The sequence below is a fragment of the Vulpes vulpes genome, chromosome 12 (genome assembly GCF_048418805.1).
Source record: "Vulpes vulpes isolate BD-2025 chromosome 12, VulVul3, whole genome shotgun sequence".
Classification (NCBI taxonomy): domain Eukaryota; kingdom Metazoa; phylum Chordata; class Mammalia; order Carnivora; family Canidae; genus Vulpes; species Vulpes vulpes.
Genome location: NC_132791.1, coordinates 48,099,776 through 48,122,330, shown reverse-complemented (window position 1 = coordinate 48,122,330; position 22,555 = coordinate 48,099,776). Strand labels below are relative to the sequence as shown.

At 40.0% G+C, this 22,555-nt stretch overlaps 1 protein-coding gene across 6 annotated transcripts in view; it reads left to right on the top strand.

Annotated features, from left to right (window-relative positions):
• CTNNA1 (catenin alpha 1) overlaps nucleotides 1-22,555 on the top strand; it is a 308,835-nt gene that overhangs the window by 259,096 nt on the left and 27,184 nt on the right. For all 6 annotated transcript variants that reach the window (XM_072728459.1, XM_072728463.1, XM_072728464.1 and 3 more), the window contains 2 exons: nucleotides 501-653; nucleotides 20,396-20,488. In XM_072728459.1, the coding sequence (XP_072584560.1) occupies nucleotides 501-653; nucleotides 20,396-20,488 (246 nt within the window). The remainder of the gene's footprint in view (nucleotides 1-500; nucleotides 654-20,395; nucleotides 20,489-22,555) is intronic.

The following is a 22,555-nucleotide window of genomic DNA, read 5'->3' as shown; positions in this document are numbered from 1 at the left end:
TTGTTTTCCTTACGGTAAAGTCGTGTCAGAAATGTTTATAAAGATAACCTTTCAGGTGTAAGGTTTACAGTGTGCTGCTAACCCTGTTCAGATAAACTATAAAATACTTAATCTCTCTTTTCATTTTTAGTTAGCCATTTAGGCTAATGACGTATATTCCAAGGTGATGTGTCAGTTCAGCCCAGATCTGCTTTCTGTTCAGCTTTGCTTTTATTCCTTTAAGGTAAAAACTTTAGGTTTGTAATTCCCAACGATAAAAAAGGGTATTATCTTGAAACCTGAGATTTTGTTGCTGAAACGCTGTAACTATAGCATAACCATTATTTTCAGGATCATGTTTCCTATGTTGCAGATTATATAACTGCATGGCTTACATGAGTGATCCTTGTATAAGTATAGGCAGGCTTTCATGAGCTTCCATTAAGATTTAAAAGTACAAGAGAAAAATAGTCTAGTTCCTTGGTAGAAATAAAATCAAATTTTTACAATTTATTTATTAGCTCCGCAAAGCCGTCATGGACCATGTTTCAGATTCATTTTTGGAAACCAACGTTCCACTTTTAGTATTGATTGAAGCTGCAAAGAATGGAAATGAGAAAGAAGTTAAGGAATACGCCCAAGTTTTTCGTGAACATGCTAACAAATTAATAGAGGTAAGTGTATTAGCAGTTTCATTAACTGTAGGTAACTTGATAGAGTGTGGTGATTTTTAAAAATCATATCATTTAATCAAAAAATATTAGGGGCTGGGCAGCCCCGGTGGCGCAGCGGTTTAGCGCCGCCTGCAGCCCGGGGTGTGATCCTGGAGACCTGGGATCGAGTCCCACGTCAGGCTCCCTGCTTGGAGCCTGCTTCTCCCTCTGCCTTCTGTCTCTGCCTCTTTCTCTCTCTGTGTGTCTCTCATGAATAAATAAATAAAATCTTTAAAAAAAAAATATTAGGGGCTTACCTAATATACAGTATGTATAAGGTCAAAGTATCATTACTTTACATCTATGCCAAACTACCATTTTGGTCAATTTACATTAATTATGTGCGTGATTAAATATGGATAGTTCCTACGTCCTAGAAACTTAACATTTCCACTTAATGTTAATGCAAATAAAGATAGGTCATGACATACCTGAACTTACAAAAACACTGTAGAAGGGGATAGTAGTGCCTAGAATTTGAAGAAATTGCATGGTCTATATCCTAGGCTGCACCCTGGCAAATTACTTAACCTTTCTAAATTTCCATTTCTTTTCTGTAAAATGAGGGATACTAATGATACCTATCTATGGATTATTTTGAGATCTGAAAGAGATGATGTATGTCAGGCGCTTAACTCTTTGAGATATAGACTCGTTCCAGTTATCATGTTTTAAAGTTGAAGAAACTTGCTGTTAATTAGCTATGTTTGAACAGTAGAAATCTATCCAAGTGATTGTTTTGTAAGATGACAAGAAAAAAGGGAAGTCAATTGCTATTTAATTTCCAGATAAGTTGGGCTTGCTACTGCTTTTTGATAAGTGAAATTATGTTATTGTTTAACTTACTCATTAGTTTTAAAGTTTGACCCATAGTAAGCACATACTCAAGTTACTTGATTTTGTAACGTTAATGTAGAATATCTAATATTTGGAAAAGGTATTCCGTAGACCATTTGGTAAGATGGTCATTATATTAGAACAGAAAATGGGCCTATTATGTAAAATGTATGTCTTGTACATTTGTATTTATAATGACATTCGGCCAGGTTAATGTCATAAAAATATTCCAAGGAAAACATCAGTGGTTACATTAAATGCATTACTAATTTTACATCTGGTTTTCTTTGACCAATTAAATGTTCCTTGACCTAAATTGATTATGTACAGAATACACAGATCAGTCTTTTTTTTTTTTTTTTTTTTTTTAATTTAAATTTTAGTTAAACTATAGTGGAGTATTGATTTCAGGAGTAGAATTCAGTGATTCATCATTTAAATTCAACATGCATTCCTCATCATGACAAGTACCCTCTTTAAATACTCATCACCCCTTTTGCTATCCTCCACCCATTTCCCTTCATCAACCCTTAATTTGTTCTCTATCTTTTAGAGTCTCTTTTGGTTTACTCCTCACCCCCCCCCCTGCCAGCCCCATAATAGTTAATCTGTTTGGTTTCTTAAATTCCATATATGAGTGAAATCACATGGTATTTGTCTCTCTCTCTGATTTGTTTCATTTAGCACAGTACAATCTAGCTCCATCCTTGTCTGTTGCAAATGGTAAGATTTCATTCTTATTGATGTCTGAGTAATACTCCATTGTGTATATGTACCACATCCCTATCCATTTCTCAGTTGATGGACATTTGGGTTCTTTCCATACTTTGGCTATTGTTGATAATGTTGCTATAAACATTGTGGTGCATGTATAGCCCTTCTGTATATTTGTATCCTTTGGTTAAATACCCAGTAAGCCAATGGCTGGGTCATAGGGTAGTCTATTTTTAACTTTTTGAGGAAGCTCCATACTGTTCTTCACAGTGGCTGCACCAGTTTGCATTCCCACTAACAGTTCAAGGGGGTCCCCCTTTCCCCACATCCTCACCAACACCTCTAGTTTCTTGTGTTAATTTTTAGCTGTTCTGAAAGGTTTGAGGTGCTCTCTCATCATGGTTTTGATTTGTATTTCCCTGATGCTGAGTGATGTTGAGCATCTTTCCATGTGTCTATTAGCCATCTGGATATCTTCTCATTTTAAATTATTTTTAAAGATTTTTTTCATTTATTTATTTGAGAGAGAGAGAGCAAGGAGAGGGACGATCGGAGAGGGAAAATTAGACTCCCTGCTGAGTGAGGAGCCTGATACGGGCTGATCTTGGGACCCTGAAATCATGACTTGAGCCCAAGTCAGATGCTTAACTGACTGAGACACCCAGGCACCCCAGCCATCTTGATGGGTTTTTTTTTTTTCGGGGGGCGGAGAGGGGAGTCTCTTTGTGTCTTCTGCCCATTTCTTAACTGGGTTGTTTTTTGGGGTGTTGAGTTTGTAAGTTCTTCAGAGATTTTGGATTCTAGTCCTTCATCACATATGTCATTTTTGAATATCTTCTCCCATTCTGTAGTCTGCCTTTTAGTTTTTGTTGATTGTTCCTTTCTCTGTGCAGAAGCTTTATTCATTCATTCATTCATTCATTCATTCATTCATTCATTCATTCATGAGAGACACAGAGAGAGAGGCGCAGAGACACAGGCAGAGGGAGAAGCAGGCTCCATGCAGGGAGCCCGACATGGGCCTTGATCCTGGGTCTTCAAGATCACGCCCGGACCGAAGTCCGCACTAAACCGCTGATCCACCGGGGCTGCCCAGAAGCTTTTTATCTTGATGAAGTCCCAGTAGTTCATTTTTGCTTTTGTTTCCCTTGCCTCTGGCAATGTGTCTAATAAGTTGCTATGGCCAAGGTCAAAGAATTTGCTGCCTGTGTTCTCCTGTAGGATTTTGATGGTTCCTTATGTCACATTTAGGTCTTTCATCCATTTTTATTTATTTTTGTGTCTGGTGTAAGAAACTGGTCCATTGGGATCCCTGGGTGGCGCAGCGGTTCGGCGCGTGCCTTTGGCCCAGGGCGCGATCCTGGAGACCCGGGATCGAATCCCACATCGGGCTCCCGGTGCATGGAGCCTGCTTCTCCCTCTGCCTGTGTCTCTGCCTCTCTCTCTCTCTCTGTGTTACTATCATGAATAAATAATAAAAAATTAAAAAAAAACTTAAAAAAAAAAAAGAAACTGGTCCATTTTTCATTCTTCTGTGTGATGTCCAATTTTCCCAACATTATTTGTTGAAGAAACTTTTTTTCCTTTTTTTTTTTAATTATTCAGTTTTTTTTTTTTTTTAATTTTTATTTATTTATGATAGTCACAGAGAGAGAGAGAGAGAGAGGCAGAGACATAGGCAGAGGGAGAAGCAGGCTCCATGCACCGGGAGCCTGATGTGGGATTCAATCCCGGGTCTCCAGGATCGCGCCCTGGGCCAAAGGCAAGCGCCAAACCACTGCGCCACCCAGGGATCCCGAAGAGACTTTTTTTCCATTGGATATTCCTTCTTTGTCGAAAATTAGTTGACTCTATAGTTGTAGGTCATAGGTCCATCGTCTTTTTTTTTGTTAATTTTTTAAAATTTATTTATGATAGTCACACACACACAGAGAGAGAGAGGCAGAGACTCAGGCAGAGGGAGAAGCAGACTCCATGCACCGGGAGCCCGACGTGGGATTCGATCCCGGGTCTCCAGGATCGTGCCCTGGGCCAAAGGCAGGCGTGCCACCCAGGGATCCCAGGTCCATCTTCTATATAAGTTAATGATTGTCTCATTTGGAATTAAAATCAGAAGAGTATTATTTTGTGTCTCCATTAAGCATTATTTTGTTCACAGTAGTCACACGATAGCACGAGGTATAACCTCCAGATATACAAAGATTGTCTTTAGGAAGCCAACCTTCTATAAGTAGTCTATCAGAAAGTATGCCTATAAGACGAAAGCAAGGACAAGCTAAGCTCAAGGCCTAGAGTAACAGGTATTGGTAGTGGCAGGGGGCTCATTGTGGTCCCTGAACCTGGTTCCTGAACCTCAGAGGGTAATAAGCCCTTGTCTGTAGTGCTGGAGAGCTTTTTATTTGGGTCTGCTGCGTCCTCCTCATCAACACAACTGACACTTGCTGGGCATCTGCTGTACAACCAGGTGTATGCAAATATAGTGCATTTTCCACAGTAGCATTTCTTGGTAAGGAAATTGAGGATTAGAGAGGTTAAGTCACTTACCTAAGGTTCTCCAGCAGCAGGGCTGTGCCTTTTGAGCTTGCTAGTGTAGTAGACAGTGAGAAGTGTTATGTGTACCTGGTGGCTCTGGAGATCCTGCTTCAGGAGCATTGTCCATGCTTCTACTTTAAACAGAGGCCCCTTTGAGTTTAGAGTTTGTGTTCCCTAATACAACTCCGTTCTGACCTCTTTATCACCCCTTCCCCCCATACTTATATGTGTATTAAATGACACATCTTTTTTATTGCTTGAGGCATAACTAAAGGCTTTGTACTACCACTCTACAAGCAGTTGAATTGCATTTATGGTAATAGAGATACTAGAATATATAATTGCATATGTGCTTGAGAAGGAAATGAGTTTTCAAAGTGTTGTAGAAGCCTAAAATTCTTGACTCAAGGCAGAACGTTATTCTTCATTGTCAAGGCTTCTCTTCCCCATAATACTATTATATTATGATGAGCTCTGAACTAGGTAGAGACTTGTTTTAATAAACAAAGGTGAAATACTTCATTTGTTATCTCTATACTTTTTGTTTCATTAGTTCCCCTTAAATGGGAGTAAATGTCCGCTGAAATTGGCTTTTGTAGCCATGTGTAGTTTTTTCCTGGGGTTTTAGGGGAAGTAGGAGTACTTGAGAAAGTTGAGTAGGGCTAGTGGCCTCGTCAGGAAATGAGAGGCTCATATTCCGCAGCCACTGAGAATTCTGCCAGATAGGTTTGTGTTTCTAAAATACTGCAGTAAAAAACACGATAAAATAGAATGAAATACTGAAGTAACATTCTGTGCTGACCATGTGCAGTTAGCACAGACCCCACAGGTAAAGGGCACGATCCCCAACAGGATTGTTCTCACTGTAGATACAAGCGACCACATGTTCTTTTGACCCAAGTGGCTTTAAATTTAGGAGTTCCCATAACGCCCCTCACATGAATGCTGTACTTCAAATGCCAGCTGCAGGGCAACCTCAGTGGCTCAGTGGTTTAGCGCCGCCTTCAGCCCAGTGCCTGATCCTGGAGACCCCGGGATTGAGTCCCATGTCGGGCTCCCTGCATGGAACCTGCTTCTTCCTCTGCCTGTGTGCCCCCCCCGCCCCCGCCCCTTGTATGTGTGTCTCATGAATAAATAAATCTTTAAAAAACAAAACAAATCTTTAAAAAAAAGCGAGGGGGGGGGGGATCCCTGGGTGGCTCAGCGGTTTGGCGCCTGCCTTTGGCCCAGGGTGTGATCCTGGAGTCCCGGGATCGAGTCCCGCATCAGGCTCCCGGCATGGAGTCTGCTTCTCCCTCCTCCTGTGTCTATGCCTCTTTCTCTCTGTCTATCATAAATAAATAAATTAATTTTAAAAAAAACAAAAACAAATACCAGCTGCAAGCTTGGAGTGTCCCCAGGCTGCCTCCACTTCTGATAACTGGCTACGAATTTGAGGGCTTCCCATGGCCCACTTGAGGTCTGATAATATGCTGGAACAAATTCTAGAACTCAGGAGAGTGCTATACTTCCCATAACATACCTAGGGGTCCACTAGGAGTTACCTCATTAGCATAAATTATCAGGGCCAATGAGGAATAATAAAGACATTCCTATCATTAACTAAAGCAATCTCAAGAACCTGGAAGTTTCCTTCCTGGAAACCAAGACAGAGAGTGAATATTCTTTAATATACAACACCTTCCCATTGTGAAGGAATGTGAAATGCCTGGTTTTCCGGTGGATGGCTATGCAGCCATAAAGCCACATGGAAGAGGTAAGACAGGGCTGTTTGTTTCCTACAGCCATATTGCATCCTTTTTGTGGCCATTTACCCAGTGACATACCATTTTTCTCACCTGGTTCTTCTTGCATTGTTTTTGTTCTTATCCCTGGAGGTTCTTCCCTTTGGGAGATAGGTTGTCTTTTCTCAGGAATTGGGTCCTTCTCTTCACACCACAGAGAATAAGTTTTTTTCTCATAGAATCATAGATTCTCATTCTGGTATGTAAATCTCCTTCAATGTAACATTCATGTATTGTTACTTACATTTTCTTGGACTGCTTCTGTGGGGGGACTTTGCTGGGTTTTCTGGTGGTTGGGAAAGGGAAGCCACAATCTCCTTTTCTGTAACTACTCTGTCTTTTTTTACTGCTGTACACATGTGAGTTGAGAGGAGCTTTAAGTGTAATTTACATACCTGATTTGGACGAAACAGTATGGAAAAGGAATGTACAATATCTTATTAGCTTTTTGTATTGATGACATGTTGAAATATAATATCTTGAGATTAAAACAGCAAATTTTTTTTCTAATTGCATCTTTTTTAATGTGGCTGCTCAAAAAAATTTAAATTCCTAGAACCTTTCAGCTTGCCACTAGAAATCATTCTCTTGATTAAAATAATTCTTAGTATATATTTGGCCATCCAGCCTGTTTAGAATGTCTTTGTTTTTATCTTGCTCTCTTAATTATCTAGATAACACATGTCTACCTTATTCCTGTATATCCTTTTTGGTAACTTCCATGATCACCCCACTAACATTGGGATAACTATAGGAAGCATAGTTTATATTCTAGCATCAGCTTTGTGGATTCCAGCTGTCAGCTTCCCACAGGAGATTCTGTTTCTGTGCTGTCCAATACTTTTCTTCTTTTTCTATTTCCCAATTTTCCCCATGAATACTTAGATGCTGCTGTGTATCAGATATCCACTCTGGGCTTAGATGCACTCCTCTCACATCTGATCCCTATACCGGGTAGTCTTGATATATTGGGTGTTAGAAAATGTTCTCTTCAGCAATGAATTGCAGCCAGGCTTTTCCCAGAACCATTTGGGGATGCTGTGCCATTGTTGTGGTAGGGATCTAGACTCAACATAAAAGCTCTCACCAGCCAGAGCTTGTTCAGGGTTACTGTATAACAGCAGTGCTTAGGCTCATTTGCTCATTTGCCCCTTCGCTGTTATATCTCAATATTAGAGGTATATCAGGAGTTTTTGAAAGCATCCCTATGGACCAAGGTGCCTGAGGAGAATAAAAGCACCAGATTATTTGGTGTGGTTTTGGGATACTGCCATTTAAAAATACAGTTATTTATAAAACTTATAAGTTGCATTTTAGAAAATTTGTAAAGTGAAAACACAAAGAAAAAGAGATAACATTTTGGAGTAGATATATACTTACTTTCTATGTAGGTTGACTTTTGAAAAAAATATACAAAACTGATACGCTTGTTTTTTTTGAAGCAAATGATACCTATTTTATTTGAGAGAGAGAATGCACACCAGGGGGTAGGGGTAGAGGGAGAAGCAGACTCCCCACTGAGCTGGGAGCCCAATATTGGACTTAATACCAGGACCCTGGGATCATGACCTGAGCTGAAAGCAGTCACTTAACCTACTGAGCCACCCAGGTGCCCCAACGCAAATGATACCATAATGCGTTATGATATAATGTGTTTTCCTCCTGCTTGCCATATCATAGCCATTTTATTGAATTATGAAGTAGTCATTTATAACATTTCTGTTGATTGCTTACTGGTCCATTTATTTAACTAGTCCCCTGCCATTAGGCATGTAAATTTTTTAGTTTTAGTCTTTCATTATTACATTAATTTTTTTTACATTAATGTTTTGATAAACATAATTGTGTTTTGGTTTTGGGTTTTTTGTTTTTAAAGATTTTTAAAATTTATTCATGAGAGACAGACAGAGAGAGGCAGAGACACAGGCAAAGGGAGAAGCAGGCTCCATGCAGGGAGCCCGATGTGGGACTCAATCCTGGGACTCCAGGATCACACCCTGGGCCGAAGGCAGGTGCTAAACCACTGCACCACCCAGGCATCCCATGTTTTTTGCCATGGTTCAACCCAGTTGCTCAAGTCAGGTCATCCTTGATTTGTCTTTTTCCCCTCACATTCCATATTTAATTTACAAGTCTTCGTATTCTATTCTTTATTCCATGATCGCCTCCCTAGTCCACGCCATCCTATCTGTTCTGCAGTAGCTTCCCAGCTGATTCTTGTTCCTCTCTCGTCTCTTTTTTGCAGAGCAGCCAACATGACCCCTTTAAATCAGATCACATCATTCCTTTGCTTCAGGACCCATTCAGCTGTGGCTTTTTAGACACACTTTAGATAATATCCTAAAAACCCACATTCTTTCTTTCTTTTTAAAGATGTATTTATTTACACACAGAGTGCATGTGTGGGAGAGCAGTTGGGGGCGGGGGAAGGAACAGGGGCAGAAGGAGAGAGAATCTTAAGCAAGCTGTATACTCAGCTCAGAGCCTAATATGGGGCTCTGTCTCATGACCTCGAGACCATGACCTAAGCCAAAACCAAGAGTCAGTCCCTTAATTGACTAAGCCACCCAAGCCCCCCCTAAAACCAAATTGTGAACTGTGGTACATAAGGTACCCTGCCTGCCTTTCCAACTGCCTCTAGTCTTTCTCTTCTTCTTTTTGTCCAGCCCCCCCACCCCTGCCTTTAAAAAGATTTTTTTCCAAATGAAAACTTGGGTGCTGCTATTGTATGATAGCTACCCCTTGGGGTTAGATGCACTCTTCTCACATTTGATCCCTAAACTGCATGATCTGATTTATTGGGTGTTAGAAAATGTGTTCTTCATCACTGAAGTGAAGCCAAACATCATATCACCACCTTATGTCCTCTGCACTGCCTGGGCTCTCTGCCTAGAATGTTCTATCCATTTATCTTCTCACCCTCAGGTTTCTGCTCAAATGTCACCTCTGCAGAGAGGCTTCTGGATCCCTCATCCTCTCCGTTCCACCTTCCACCATTTTTTTTAAACCTATCACCTGTTTTATAGCTTCCCTAGCATTTTTCACTATTTGAAATTATTGGGTCTGTTTGGCTTTCTTATTTTTCTGTTCCCCACTTCATTCTCCAAAGGAATGTAAATTCTTTGAGAACATGGGCCTAGAACAGTGCCTGGAACATAGTAGGTGCTCTCACTAACTACTAGTTGAATGAATGTACTAGAACTTTTTTTTTTTTTTTTTTTTTTTAATGTACTAGAACTTAAGTGCTTAACCTTCAGATCCCCGGACCACCGTCCCCCAGGATTCTCAGTCACTGGTCTCAGGACCGTACTTTGAGAAATGCAGAGCTGTATGTTATGACCGAACATCACTGTTATTGAGCCCGATTTTCTTCTCTGGTGTTTGTAATGTTTATACAAAGAGCATCATAATACATCATTCCATATAATGTGTGCATGAAGGGATGAATTGTAAAATTTGGGGGGATGTGAAGATGAAGGAGAAAATTTTGAAACTTTTTAAAAATGAGTTGATATTGAGCAGTATTTTTGTTTGCTAGCACAAAGCTTTCAAAAACGTATAGCAGGGACACCTGGGTGGCTCAGCGGTTTGGCACCTGCCTTCAGCCCAGTGTGTGATCCTGGAGACCAGGGATCGAGTCCCATGTCGGGCTCCCTGCATGGAGCCTGCTTCTCTCTCTGCCTCTCTCTGTATCTCTCATGAGTAAATAAATAAAATCTTAAAAAAAAAAAAAAAAAAAAAAAAAGTAAAGCAAATGTCTTATAGTTAAGGGAGGAAAAAAAAATTGTGAAAGATTCTTACGACAGATATTTTTAGTGTTCCTGATATGTCCCAGTCACTGTTCTAGGCCCTGGGGAGATAGTAATGAATAAAACAAAAATCCCCACCCCCATGAAGGTTATACTCTACTAGAGAGAGAAAGACAAAATAATTTATATAGTGTGTTTATTTTGTATAATGTGTTATAAATGGCACTGAGATGATACGTGAAAAAAGTTATCCATTTTATCAGCATTTTAAATGGAAGCTGAGCTAAAACTGCTATTTAAGTAGCATTTTAATACATGACCAAAATAAAATTGGAGCAGATGTGTTGGCACTTGCTAACTTGGTTTTTGGAAGTCTTGTTTATTGCTTTAATAGAAATACTTTTTTTCCAGACCAAGTAAAATAATATAAAAAGGTTATGCTTTAATTTGGGGTGTCACGTAAAGTTACTTCAAATATATAAATAGTTTCTGAGTATATTAGGGATAACACCCACTTAAAAATGGAAACCTTTTATGGTGCCTTCTTTGTATATTACAGTGTAGAAATACAAGATTAATATCACAAATAAAGACCATATACTGACTCTTAAGGTTTTACAAGCAGGAGAAAATTTCTCCAGCTCCTCTGTGTGCACCCATTTAGTGTCCAAAAGGCTGTGGGGAGCTGGCTGCTGATTGGATCTTTACTAAATTACACTGTGTTTTATTTGAAAAAGCAAATAACGGAGTGTTTGCTGTGAAGTAGTTCTTAACTTACTTTCTCAGGTTCTGGCTAGGACTTCTGCCTGTCTCATACCACATTTGTCAGTGGATTCTATTACCACATGGTATGGAAGTCCCTTTTCTTATGCGAGGGATGTACAGAGGTTGTGTGTCCCCAGGGTCAGTGAGTAAGGGAGTGAGAGCTGAGGGTCATAACTGGTGAGCTGGGTGATGCTTCTTTTCACCATTTTTTTTTCCTGCTCTGCAGTTGAGCACTGAGGGCTTTTCTTTCATCTTATGAAAGGGCAAGGCTGTGCTTCAGGGTAACGATAACAGCTTTTATACTTGATTCTTCCTCCCATATCAAGTTAATGATTTCTTTATGTCACTCTTCAATTTAAAGTGTATTGAGGTAAAAAATTTATTTTGTTGGAAATACTAACCTTTTTGTCAATAATGCAACACCCGCGTGTCCATTTTAATTGCTTCATTCTTTGCCTACCTCCTTTGGCTGTGAGCAGCTTAATAGCTAAAGAGCAATCAGTTTTCCCTTTTAATTTTGCTTTTTTTCTAAGTCCTTTTTCAATTTCATGAATTGAGAGTGAAATAAGGAAAATGCCATTCACGACATCTTGCCTATAAAAACTATGTATCATTTAGTATCCCTTTCCCCACAGCCCCAGAGCTTGCATTAAAATACGTCTCTTGGGCAGCCTGGGTGGCTCAGTGGTTTAGTGGTTTAGCGCCGCCTTCAGCCCAGGGCGTGATCCTGGAGACCCAGGATGGAGTCCCATGTCAGACTCGCTGCATGGAGCCTGCTTCTCCCTCTCCCTCTGCCTCTGTCTTTGCCTCTTTCTCTCAGCGTTTCTCGTGAATAAATAAAATCTTAAAAAAATAAAATAGGCCTCTTATTTTAATAAACTTGCTACAATTAGATTGTATCTCATTCGTTGTTTTGTGTATTAAGAACCAAAAAGTAAATGTAACTGGTATGCTTTTGAGTTTTGAGTTGGATTATCTTTACTTGTTGCATTGCCCCATGCTCCATCTGCACCCCAAAGTACTTCCCATTATGCAAGACTTACTGGCTTTAATGAGTCTTTTTACTGCAAATCAAATGATCTGCATTATTACTTATATTCTGTGGTTTGCTGATAATGCACAGTAAAGTAGCCCTGAAGAAGGCTCTTTAAGGAGTATTTGAATTGAACACTGACCTTATATGGTCCACCTGTGACATCTTCAGTATTTTATCAGTGCTTCTGTATAATACTGTAGACTGAAATTCTTGTAAATAGCAAATGAAACGAAGCTTCATTTTCTTAGGACTGTAGTATGTTTAAAGAAGTTGGTGTTCTTGGGGGGCGGGGAGGAATGCTGACCTTGGATTCCAAAAGAATTTGCTAAGCCTGTTGAGCTGGTCTGCTCATATTTTCAAAGGTCTATAAATTCAGATGCATGAGGCCATGCAAAACAAGTGTCTTGCGTGTACTATTTTAACACGTCATACCCAAAACAAGTGTTGTTGGCTGAGCTTAACCACCTAGTCAAATTTTAGGATGGCTTAGCGAAGGTAGTAGATGAACCTTGTTTTCAGGGAACATCCAGATTCTTTTCTCTTGGAGCATCAGTAGGAATGACCAAGGAAGCATTCATTGCCCATTCTTCACCCTGCTCTAGAAGTGTTGGCGTATCACTAGAGATGATGAACTGATGTTTAGGCGGACACCCTATCTAGCTGTACTGAGAAATTACTCAGGCAGTTAGAAATAGGAACTTTTAAAGTGTACGTACGATAACAAAATAAATAGAAATGATTATTGTATCATCTGGGTGGTGATTTACAATTAAAGCCTTTAGAGGGGATCCCTGGGTTGCTCAGTGGTTTGGCACCTGCCTTCGGCCCAGGACATGATCCTGGAGTCCCAGGATCGATTCCCACGTCGGGCTCCCTCCATGGAGCCTCCTTCTCCCTTTGCCTGTGTCTCTGCCTCCCTCTGCTCTCTGTCTCTCATGAATAAATAAATAAAATCTTTAAAAAAAAAAAAAAGCCTTTAGAAAAGTACCAAATAGCCAAACTGTTTAAAATAGTTCATGATATTTTAATAAAGTCACAATTTCTAATCCTGTTACTAGAGATGCTTGTATTTATATCCTGCCTCTTCCTAAAATTAGATTTGATAAGGCTCATTTCAAATAAAGATATACATCATAAAATAATGGAGATGTAGAAAATCAGAACCTATGAAAAGAATAATAGTGTTGAACCATAATTACCATGACTGCATTTGGATTTGGCGAGGAGCTTCCTGGTAGCAAGGGGGCGGGGGAATGAAACAATGTATTATTTAGTTCTTGTCTTTTTTTTTTTTTTCCTTTTAGGACTATTTATTTATTTGACAGATTGAGAGAGCACAAGCATGGGGAGTGGCAGAGACTGAGGGAGAAGCAGGGACCCTGGTGACACAGGGCTCAAGGCTCCATCCCAGGACCCTGGGATCATAAACTGAGCCAAAGGCAGACACTTAACCGGCTGAGCCACTCAGTTGCCCCACTCCTTGTCTTTAGAATGGAGGGAAGATGCCCATTTTTTCATGGGAAATAAGTCTACCTTACCCTAAAAAACGCGAAAAGAATGCTTACATGGGTCTTTTATATATTTATATATAAAGATTTAATGATTAAATAGGGCCTCAACATTCTATTATCTAAAACACCGACAGATTCCACATTACTCTTTTTTTTATTCTCGTAATCTCTCTCTTAAAAGGCAAGGTCATATCATTCAGTTGCCACTGAGTTAAGATGCAAAGAGCTGTGATCTGGTGAGGTGCCTAGCATGTGGTCTTCAGCCTCCCAGTGACAATATTGGGGAGGACAGAGGGCTGTGAGTCTGGTGCTTCCTTTTGATCATCCCAGTATAGCTTTCTCCTTTCTTTTTAAAAATGGTGTACAGGGGATCCCTGGGTGGCTCAGCGGTTTGGTGCCTGCCTTTGGCCCAGGGAGTGATCCTGGAGTGCCGGGATCGAGTCCCACATCGGGCTCCCGGCATGGAGCCTGCTTCTCCCTCTGCCTGTGTCTCTGCCCCTCTCTCTCTCTGTGTCTCTCATGAATAAATAAATAAAATATTAAAAAATAAAAATAAAAATGGTGTACAACCTTTGTTTATGTTTTATTTTATTTTTAAAGATTTTATTTATTCATATGAGATAGAGAGAGAGAGAGAGAGAGGCAGAGAGAGGCAGAGACACACAGAGTGAGAAGCAGGCTCCATGCAAGGAGCCCAACATGGGACTTGATCCCAGGACTCCAGGATTACCCCTGGGCCAAAGGCAGGCGCCAAACCGCTGAGCCACCCAGAGATCCCCTTTGTTATGTTTTAAATGTATTTTATAAAGAGCATATGTTTACTTTTTTATTACTCAGTTTAGCTGGATTTTTTTTTCCAGTTAGAGAGTTTTGTACATACACATTCATTACCTTTATGACATGTGGATCGATTTGTACCATTGCATTTTGTTCTTTCTCCTTAACCCTCTATTTCCATCCCTCCTCTGTTTCTAAGTATCTTTCCTCTTTTGGATTGATTGAGCCCTCTCACCTTGTATTTTTTTCCCTTTCTTTGTAAGTGGTAAACTGTTTTATTCGTAGTGGCTGGGGGTGTTAGAGCATGCATGTTTAAACTCAGAGGTTTAGGTTGATCTGTATCTTCTCCTCTTTCTGAAATAATGTCAGAATCTTAGAATGCTTTAACTTCCATCATTCTCCAATTCAAGTATTACTGTTGTCCAGTACTTCGGTTCTTTTAAGCTTTAGCCCCATTGATGTTTCTGTATTCATTTTTTTAACTTTGCTGAAATTGTACTTGATAGATTATTTTCATTGCTTCTCCTTCTCGCATGTTGTTAAGCCTTCGATCTGGAATTACTTCCCTTCTTCCTGAAGCATTTTTGTTAGAGACTCTTAGCTAGGGGAAAGATCTGTCTGGTGTAAATGCTATCAACTTGTTTTGGGTTTTGTTGTCTTAATATCTTTATTGTGCCCTACGTGTTGGAAAAATAATTTCATTGAATATACAGTCCTAAGATGATCTCTGCATGATGAGCACTCTCCCCCCTCCTTCACCCTCCTGCCATGATTTGAAGATACTGTTTCCCCATCTCTGGCTTCCATTGTTGCTGTTGAGAAGTCAGCATTCAATCTTACTGAACTTGCTTTGTGAATAATTTGTATTAACTTTGACTGTTTTAAAGATCTTGTCTTTGTTGTTGTAAAGCTTCACTATAGTATGTCCAGGTATGGATTTTATTCACCTTGCTTAAAATTTGTCTACTGAAATCTGAAACTATATTTCATCCACTCTGACAAATTTTTAACCGATACCTCTTTCACTGTTGCTGCTCCCCCATTCTCTGTCTTTCCTTATGAATCCCTCATAGTTGAATAGTAGACCACAGTCTAACTGTACATCTCTTAATTCCATGTATCGTTTCCATAATTTGTTCAGTTTGACTTTACAGATTAATAATTCTCTAATAGTATTTAGTCGATATTATTTTCAACTTCTAGAAGTTACTAATTTTCTCTAGAAGTTCTACTTTGATCCTTCTCCCAATATGTCTAGGCATTTTTTAATACGTTTTCCTTTGCATACTTTTTCTTTTAACACGAGGAACATATTTTTTAATACTCCAGTTTTGATCATTTGAGTATCTGCAGTCATGGATCTGATTACACAATTGTTTAGCTTACTCCTGCCCAAGATAGTTTATTTCTTGTGTACATCTTGCATTTTTTATAGTAAATTAACATTCCTGGCATTTTGCATAGGAGAATTGTTTGAGACTAGGGTTTAGACGATCTTCCATCAGAGAAAATTTCCATTTATGTTTCCTCCTGCCAGTTGTTTAGGGATACCGCTAACACGTAACCAGATCAGAGACATTTACCTCATGAGGGCCATGGTGTTGTTGACCCATTAAAAACCCAAATTCTGATCACAGAATGGCTCATACTCTATTTCTCTTATTCACCACCCCCGTATAAACAGTTTCCAGTGTTTGCTTTTTCCTCTTTGAATTTCTGCCTTCTCATAGCCAGCTTTGGATAATTTTCCTTAATTAATTAATTACCTGGTTAGCCCTGCATTTAAAAAACAAAACAAAATACAAGTTTTGTTTTTAAGATTTATTTATTAATGAGAGAGACACAAAGAGAGGCAGAGACACAGGCAGAGGGAGAAGCAGGCTCCCTGCAAGGAGCCAGATGTAGGACTTGATCCTGGCACTCTAGGATCAGGCCCTGAGCGAAGGCAGGCACTCAACCGCTAAGCCATCCAGGTGTCCCCAAACCAAGATTTTTTGAGGTATAAATTATAGGCTATGAACTTCACCTTCACTCCTTTTTTTAACTATACAATTCAGTGATTTTTACTAAATTTACAGAAGAATGCAGCCAGTACCACAATTCAGTTTTGAATTTTTCTGTCTTCCATGCTTGCTTCATTTTTTAGTGCCTCATCCTCTGTTCTGTCATCATGTCGCTTGTGGATTTGGGAGTAATTAGTAGAACTGGTTCTGAAATTTATATGATGTGCAGTTGGGACTTCTCACTTAATGCATGGGAGGTTTGGAAAGTTGGGTTATTGTTATTCTGCACTTTTTTTTGAGAGATCATACTCAGCCATTTTAAAGAGGATAACTTAGGTGGTTGCTTGACCCAAAGCCATAATGGTGAGTAACTTAGGTTTTGAGCTTCAATCTCTTCAGCCTTATGGTGTGGTATCACTACTTAGACTTCAAAGCTCCCTTTTCCAAAGTACTTCTCACTTGTTTGTCTCCCACAAAATGGGTATAGGCTATTATTAGGTCATTAACAGTTCCTTAATTTATTACCCCAAACAAAAAGAAATCTTCACTTTCTTCAGATGCCCCAGAATAAAGGGCAGTGGAGCACCTCAGCCAAATATGAATGAGAAGTAGTTACTCAAGGCAGTGGGAAACAACTAGTATTTAAACAAACTTCAGTTTCATTTAAAGTCATTAATACATGTATAATAGAGAATTGTCAAAATGGGGTGTTTTTCTACTATAGAACTTCATAAATTTTATTTCATAGAAGAAAATCTAGTATAAAGGTAGAGTTTTCCTAAATGTCTGAAAAGTTGTCTTTTCTGTAACGTCTAGATGTTATATTTATTGGCTGACACAGCCTGGCTGTGACTTTTTTTTTCCCTCCACAGTATAAGTTGTTACTGCAGTACTCCTGAAACCAGCAAAAATTGAGGGCTTTTTGTTTTGTTTTGTTTTGTTTTGTTTTAAATCACGGAGTTGTTGGTTTTCTGAAATGTTCTGCTCTTCTACAGGGCCCAAATTTACACAGTGTAGGCGTAAGTAGTGCAAGAGGCCTTCATGATTTCAAAGCTAGTGGTCAATCTTAAATCTTAGCCCACTTCTTGCATTAACAGGAATCAAAGTCGTTTAAATACTGTGATAGGAGAGAGACATTTATTCTCACAGCCAATACAGAGGTACTTACAGTGCTGTGCCAGGTTCTCTACAAGTTAGATGCTAAGTATTTTTATTTTAAACTTCAGAATCTTATTCAGTTTCAGTATTAATTACTCTCCCAAATTTCTAGAGCTCCAGAAGGATACATTAAGGGAAACCTGTCTCCTCACCCTCAGCTCTCACTGTCATCCAGCCTGGTGGTAGTAGATGAGGTTAACCTCTTGAGTCTGAGAGCTGCAGAGCTATGTTTGAGATGTTGCACTTGCAAATTTGTCATTGTTAGAAGTGAGTAGCCCTGTCCCTGAAGGGTGAATAGAAGCTCATTCATCTGGAGAAGACTGTCAGTGACAGGCTCCCGCTTCCTCCTCCTCAGCCAGGCAGGGTGGCCTCCTGAAACAGGCAATGTACTCTTGGAGAACATTACTGCCTCAGCAGTGCATCAGAAACCATTTTAAGTAATGTTTTAAAATAAAGAACAAGTCTTCCATAACTATTATTTTAGGGTTTGCATTAGAAAACAGGAAAGATGGTTCATAGAAGTTAGCCATTTCAGCCCTAGCCACACACCATGCTCAAGTGTCTCATCTGCAGTGGATGGTAGTTTACATAATCTTTGCTACTTAATTTAAGTATTTTTCTATGTTTTACAGATTCATAAAATTGGGAGAGTATAAACTGAGGTAAAGTTGTGGTAGTAATGACTAGAGAATGGAAGATAGAAACACAGTGACAGACCTTCCTGAATTTAACACTTGGCTGGCCTCCCAAGTGGCAGGAGTGGTGTGGGGATGCTGGGTGTTTGTATGCTCACTTCGCCGGGAATTGTCATTAGTCCTAAACTGCTAATTCAGTGATGAACCTTCCAATTTTATATTTGTTTTTCAAAATATCTTTTTAAGGAATTGAAGCAATAGGAGTTACAGATTCATGAACATGTCTAATTTAAGCTTTACCCTTCACTGTAGCATCATAAAATGTACATTTGAGGAATAATGTTTTTTAAAAGTTTCGTATTCAATGAAATACAGTTTTGGTCATGTTTTGCAGTAATTTTTTTTAAGAGAGGGAAACAGTGGCGGGAGGGTGGCAGTGGAAGAGGGAGAGAGAATCTTAGCAGACTTCCTGCTGAGCACAGAGCCCAACACTGGGCTCCATCCCAAGACCTTGAGATCATGACCTGAGCTGAAATCCAGAGTGGGCAGCTTACCTAACTGAGCCACCCAGGCACTCCTGCAGTAACCTGTAAACAAATAGAAATCTACAGCCAACTTTATCTGTTACCATTGTGAAGACTAGTGCCTTGTTGCCCAGGTCCAGTTGCTATTAGAAAGTGGAACTGTAATCTTTAGAGGGAGTATAAATGTTAGTTCTTTATAGGATTTTGAAGGCCCCTAAACATTAAAGATCTGATTTAATTTTTCATTTCCTTACATGTTATGTTTAAATTGCACATTATTTCTTTTGTTTCTTCTTATGGTTAGTCATTGCTGGATCCTGATAGTGAACAGGCTTACAGAAAGCTGATAATCCCTAAACATACTACTGCAAATAACAGCCATAATAGTATGTAATTTTTCTTGTGCCTTTATGTGCTTACGTCGGGTAAAGGAGTGAAAATCAAAGGTTATTGCCCTTGCCCTTGTTTACTCTGGCATTTAAGCTCCCAGAAAGTGCCTCTGCCATTCAGCTGCCTGCACCTCTGTCATTCATAACTCTATTTGCAACTGGGGGAAAGATGTGTCTTAGCGCTGTGTGTATTCATTTGGTCCTTGGGATTGCTAATGGAATTGGCAAGCCTGTTCATTTAGAAACATGGGTAAGTGATCACAACCCTCACAGTTGCTACAGAGTGAGTGGCTTTCTCAGCAGCAGCAGGGCCTCCACAGAGCAAGTATGACACAACTTGGGAAGATTGTTCCTGGCTACCTGAGCAGAGTCAGGAAGATGCTTGGGTGGGAAGGAAAGGATTAGTTCAGATGAGGCAGTACCATTCAGGAAAGAGTTGAGCAGTCAGTGCTTTGAAAGATGCAGTCGAAGGACAGTTTTGCTCTTAACTATAGGACATCATCCCTATTTTGTTTTACATTTCTGATGAAGATGGTCTTGGGTATATCTTGATGTTGTCTTAACACTATTTTCCTTTTTTTTTTTTTTTAAGATTTTATTTATTCATGAGAGAGAGAGAGAGAGGCAGAGACACAGAAACACAGGCAGAGGGAGAAGCAGGCTCCCCACGGGGTGAGACTTGATCCTGGGACTCAGGATCATGCCCGGGGCCGAAGGTGGCGCCAAACCACCAAGCCACCCGGGCTGCCCTTAACACTATTTTCTTAGGTGAAAAATAGCTTTGTGTTCAAGTAAAACTCCTCTTGGCTTAGTAAGCATCCATTCACCCATCACATGAGAAGAGCAACTCAGAATTTCTATTTCTTTAAGAACAGCTGCGTAGTATATTTTTATTTGAGAATACCAACTATTCTTTCTTGATGCCCTTGGTTCCTTAGCTTTTCTCATGTTGTTGTCTGTACCATGAGAACCTCTTACTGAAGCTGCTGTTGGAGCAGGTTAGAGCACATGTAAAGCCTGAGTTATATGCCCTGAAATCTCTAAGATTCTGCCACCAGTTACAGTGTGACCTTTGTTACAAGTCTATATAATCTCTTTAGCACAGAGCTTTTAAAAAATTCATTTATCTTCCAAAGTAGGTAACCAATCTGTGAGAAGTTAAACACCATTGGTGCTCTTGGCATGTGTTCTGTAGAAGATCAGGGGTGGGAGTAGGTATACCTGTGTTTTCTTTAGGGATCAAAAAGGAAAATCTTCAAAGATCTTTTTATGGTGTTCCTTTCTTCTAGGTTGCCAACTTGGCCTGTTCCATCTCAAACAATGAAGAAGGTGTAAAGCTTGTTCGAATGTCAGCAAGCCAACTAGAAGCCCTCTGTCCTCAGGTAAGGTATGACCATGAATGTTTATGATACCACCAAATTGGATTCCGGTTACAGTGGAGATGAGGTTTATTTTTTTTTTAGTTTTGTTTTTAGGATTTTACATGGAAGTCTTGTGGGGTACAGAACACCAATCCAGAGTTCACGTAGCTTGGAGAAATTTGTGTTTAACTTCAAATGACATTTCACTGAGGCATCACATGTTACTGTCCCCTTGCCCTTCATTTAAAATGCATAGTGTGCTTCACTGCTGGTAAATGGAGGGGGATAGTGACCACAGTATTCTGTCTGTACCCTCCTTGAGAGAGGGCCATCTACAACATCTGGCAGTCCTGAAGTTCGGGTAGTTATCCTATGAGCCTGAAGGAGTAACAGCCACCCTCCTATACTCCTTCTTTTAAAAAAAATTTTTTTTAAAGATTTTATTTATTTATTCATGAGATAGCAGAGAGAGAGCGCGAGAGCGAGGCAGAGACACAGGCAGAGGGAGAAGCAGGCTCCATGCAGGGAGCCTGACATGGGACTTGATCCCAGGTGTCCAGGATCACACCCTGAGCTGAAGGCGGTGCTAAACCACTGAACCACCTGGGCTGCCCTCCTATACTCCTTCTAAATGCCTCGGATTTGGATCTCTGTGTTGGAGAGAACGGGATTCAAGACCCACAACCATTACTCTGTAATGTCCTAAAGTAGCATTCTGATACAGATAGTAATAATGTAATCCAGCCTGCTCCTGAATTATAAAAGCTCAAGAATTTTTCTCCATTTATAATGGCATTTTGGAAGACTAGTGATTAGGCTAGGTTAAACACCTGGGACTCTTAAAAGACTCTGAAACTGGGGATCCCTGGGTGACTCAGTGGTTTGGCGCCTGCCTTCAGCCCCGGGCATGATCCTGGAGTCCTGGGATCGAGTCCTGTGTGTCGGGCTCCCTGCATGGGGCCTGCTTCTCCCTCTGCCTATGTCTCCGCCTCTCTCTGTGTCTCTCATGAATAAATAAATAAATAAAATCTTTAAAAAAAAAAAAAAAAGATTCAAGCTTATAGAAGAACAGTTGCTTTTTGTTAAATGCCCAGTGTGTTGCCTGCCTCCTGTGAGAGGAATGGGCTATGTCTGTGGGGCCTGAAGCTCCTTGACAGTCCCAGGTGTTCTTAAACAGTATAAGTGCCGTTTTCCATGGGAAGAGGTTCCCTCTCTGATTTCTCACTTCGAGACTGCTCATTAGCATACTGAGGATTTACATTTACTCTCTAAATGTCCTGCCAGATGGCAGTGGCCACAGATAAAGAGAAACAAAGCAGAGGGGCTGGAATAACAAAAGAGAGGTCCCAGGAATGCAGTTTCTATGTTAGTCTGCAACCAGCTTTAAAATATTTTGAGGGCAGCCCCGGTGGCTCAGTGGTTTGGCGCCACCTTCAGTCCAGGGCGTGATCCCGGAGACCCGGGATCGAGTCCCACGTCGGGCTCCCTGCATTGGGCCTGCTTCTCCCTCTGCCTGTGTGTGTGTGTCTCTCTCTCTCTGTGTCTCTATGAATAAATAAATAAAATCTTTAAAAAATATATTTTGAGATCTCATTCATGTAAATAATTCCTGACAATCAAGCTAGGCCACCACAATGAGTAGCACCTGGTTATTAATCTGGGCTCCTAACTGGTGCACAGGTTTAGGGCATTTGTTCCTATCTCACCCATGTGGATCTAGCATGCCAGTGAGAGTTGGTTTGTCTAAACACTAGTATGATGGGCTGATTGTGAATCCATATTATATTATGGGCATCTTTCCTGTTTTAATCCAGTCATGAAATCTGGTAGGAATTGGTAGCTGCTGTAAAGATAAAAACCACAATGGATTGAGTCACCTGTAGAAAGTTCATGGATGACCAAGTTATATGAAGTAAATTTAGAGTAGATTTCTAAGATTTGGCCTTCTTTTCTCAAGTTTGCCATTTTACCCTATCAGCACTTTGTTTTTAATGTCCTTAGTTCTCCATTTGGTTTTGAAATCCTTGAAAAGTGACAATACTTTCACATACCAGCTGAAACAGATGGTAACATACGCTGATCACACCT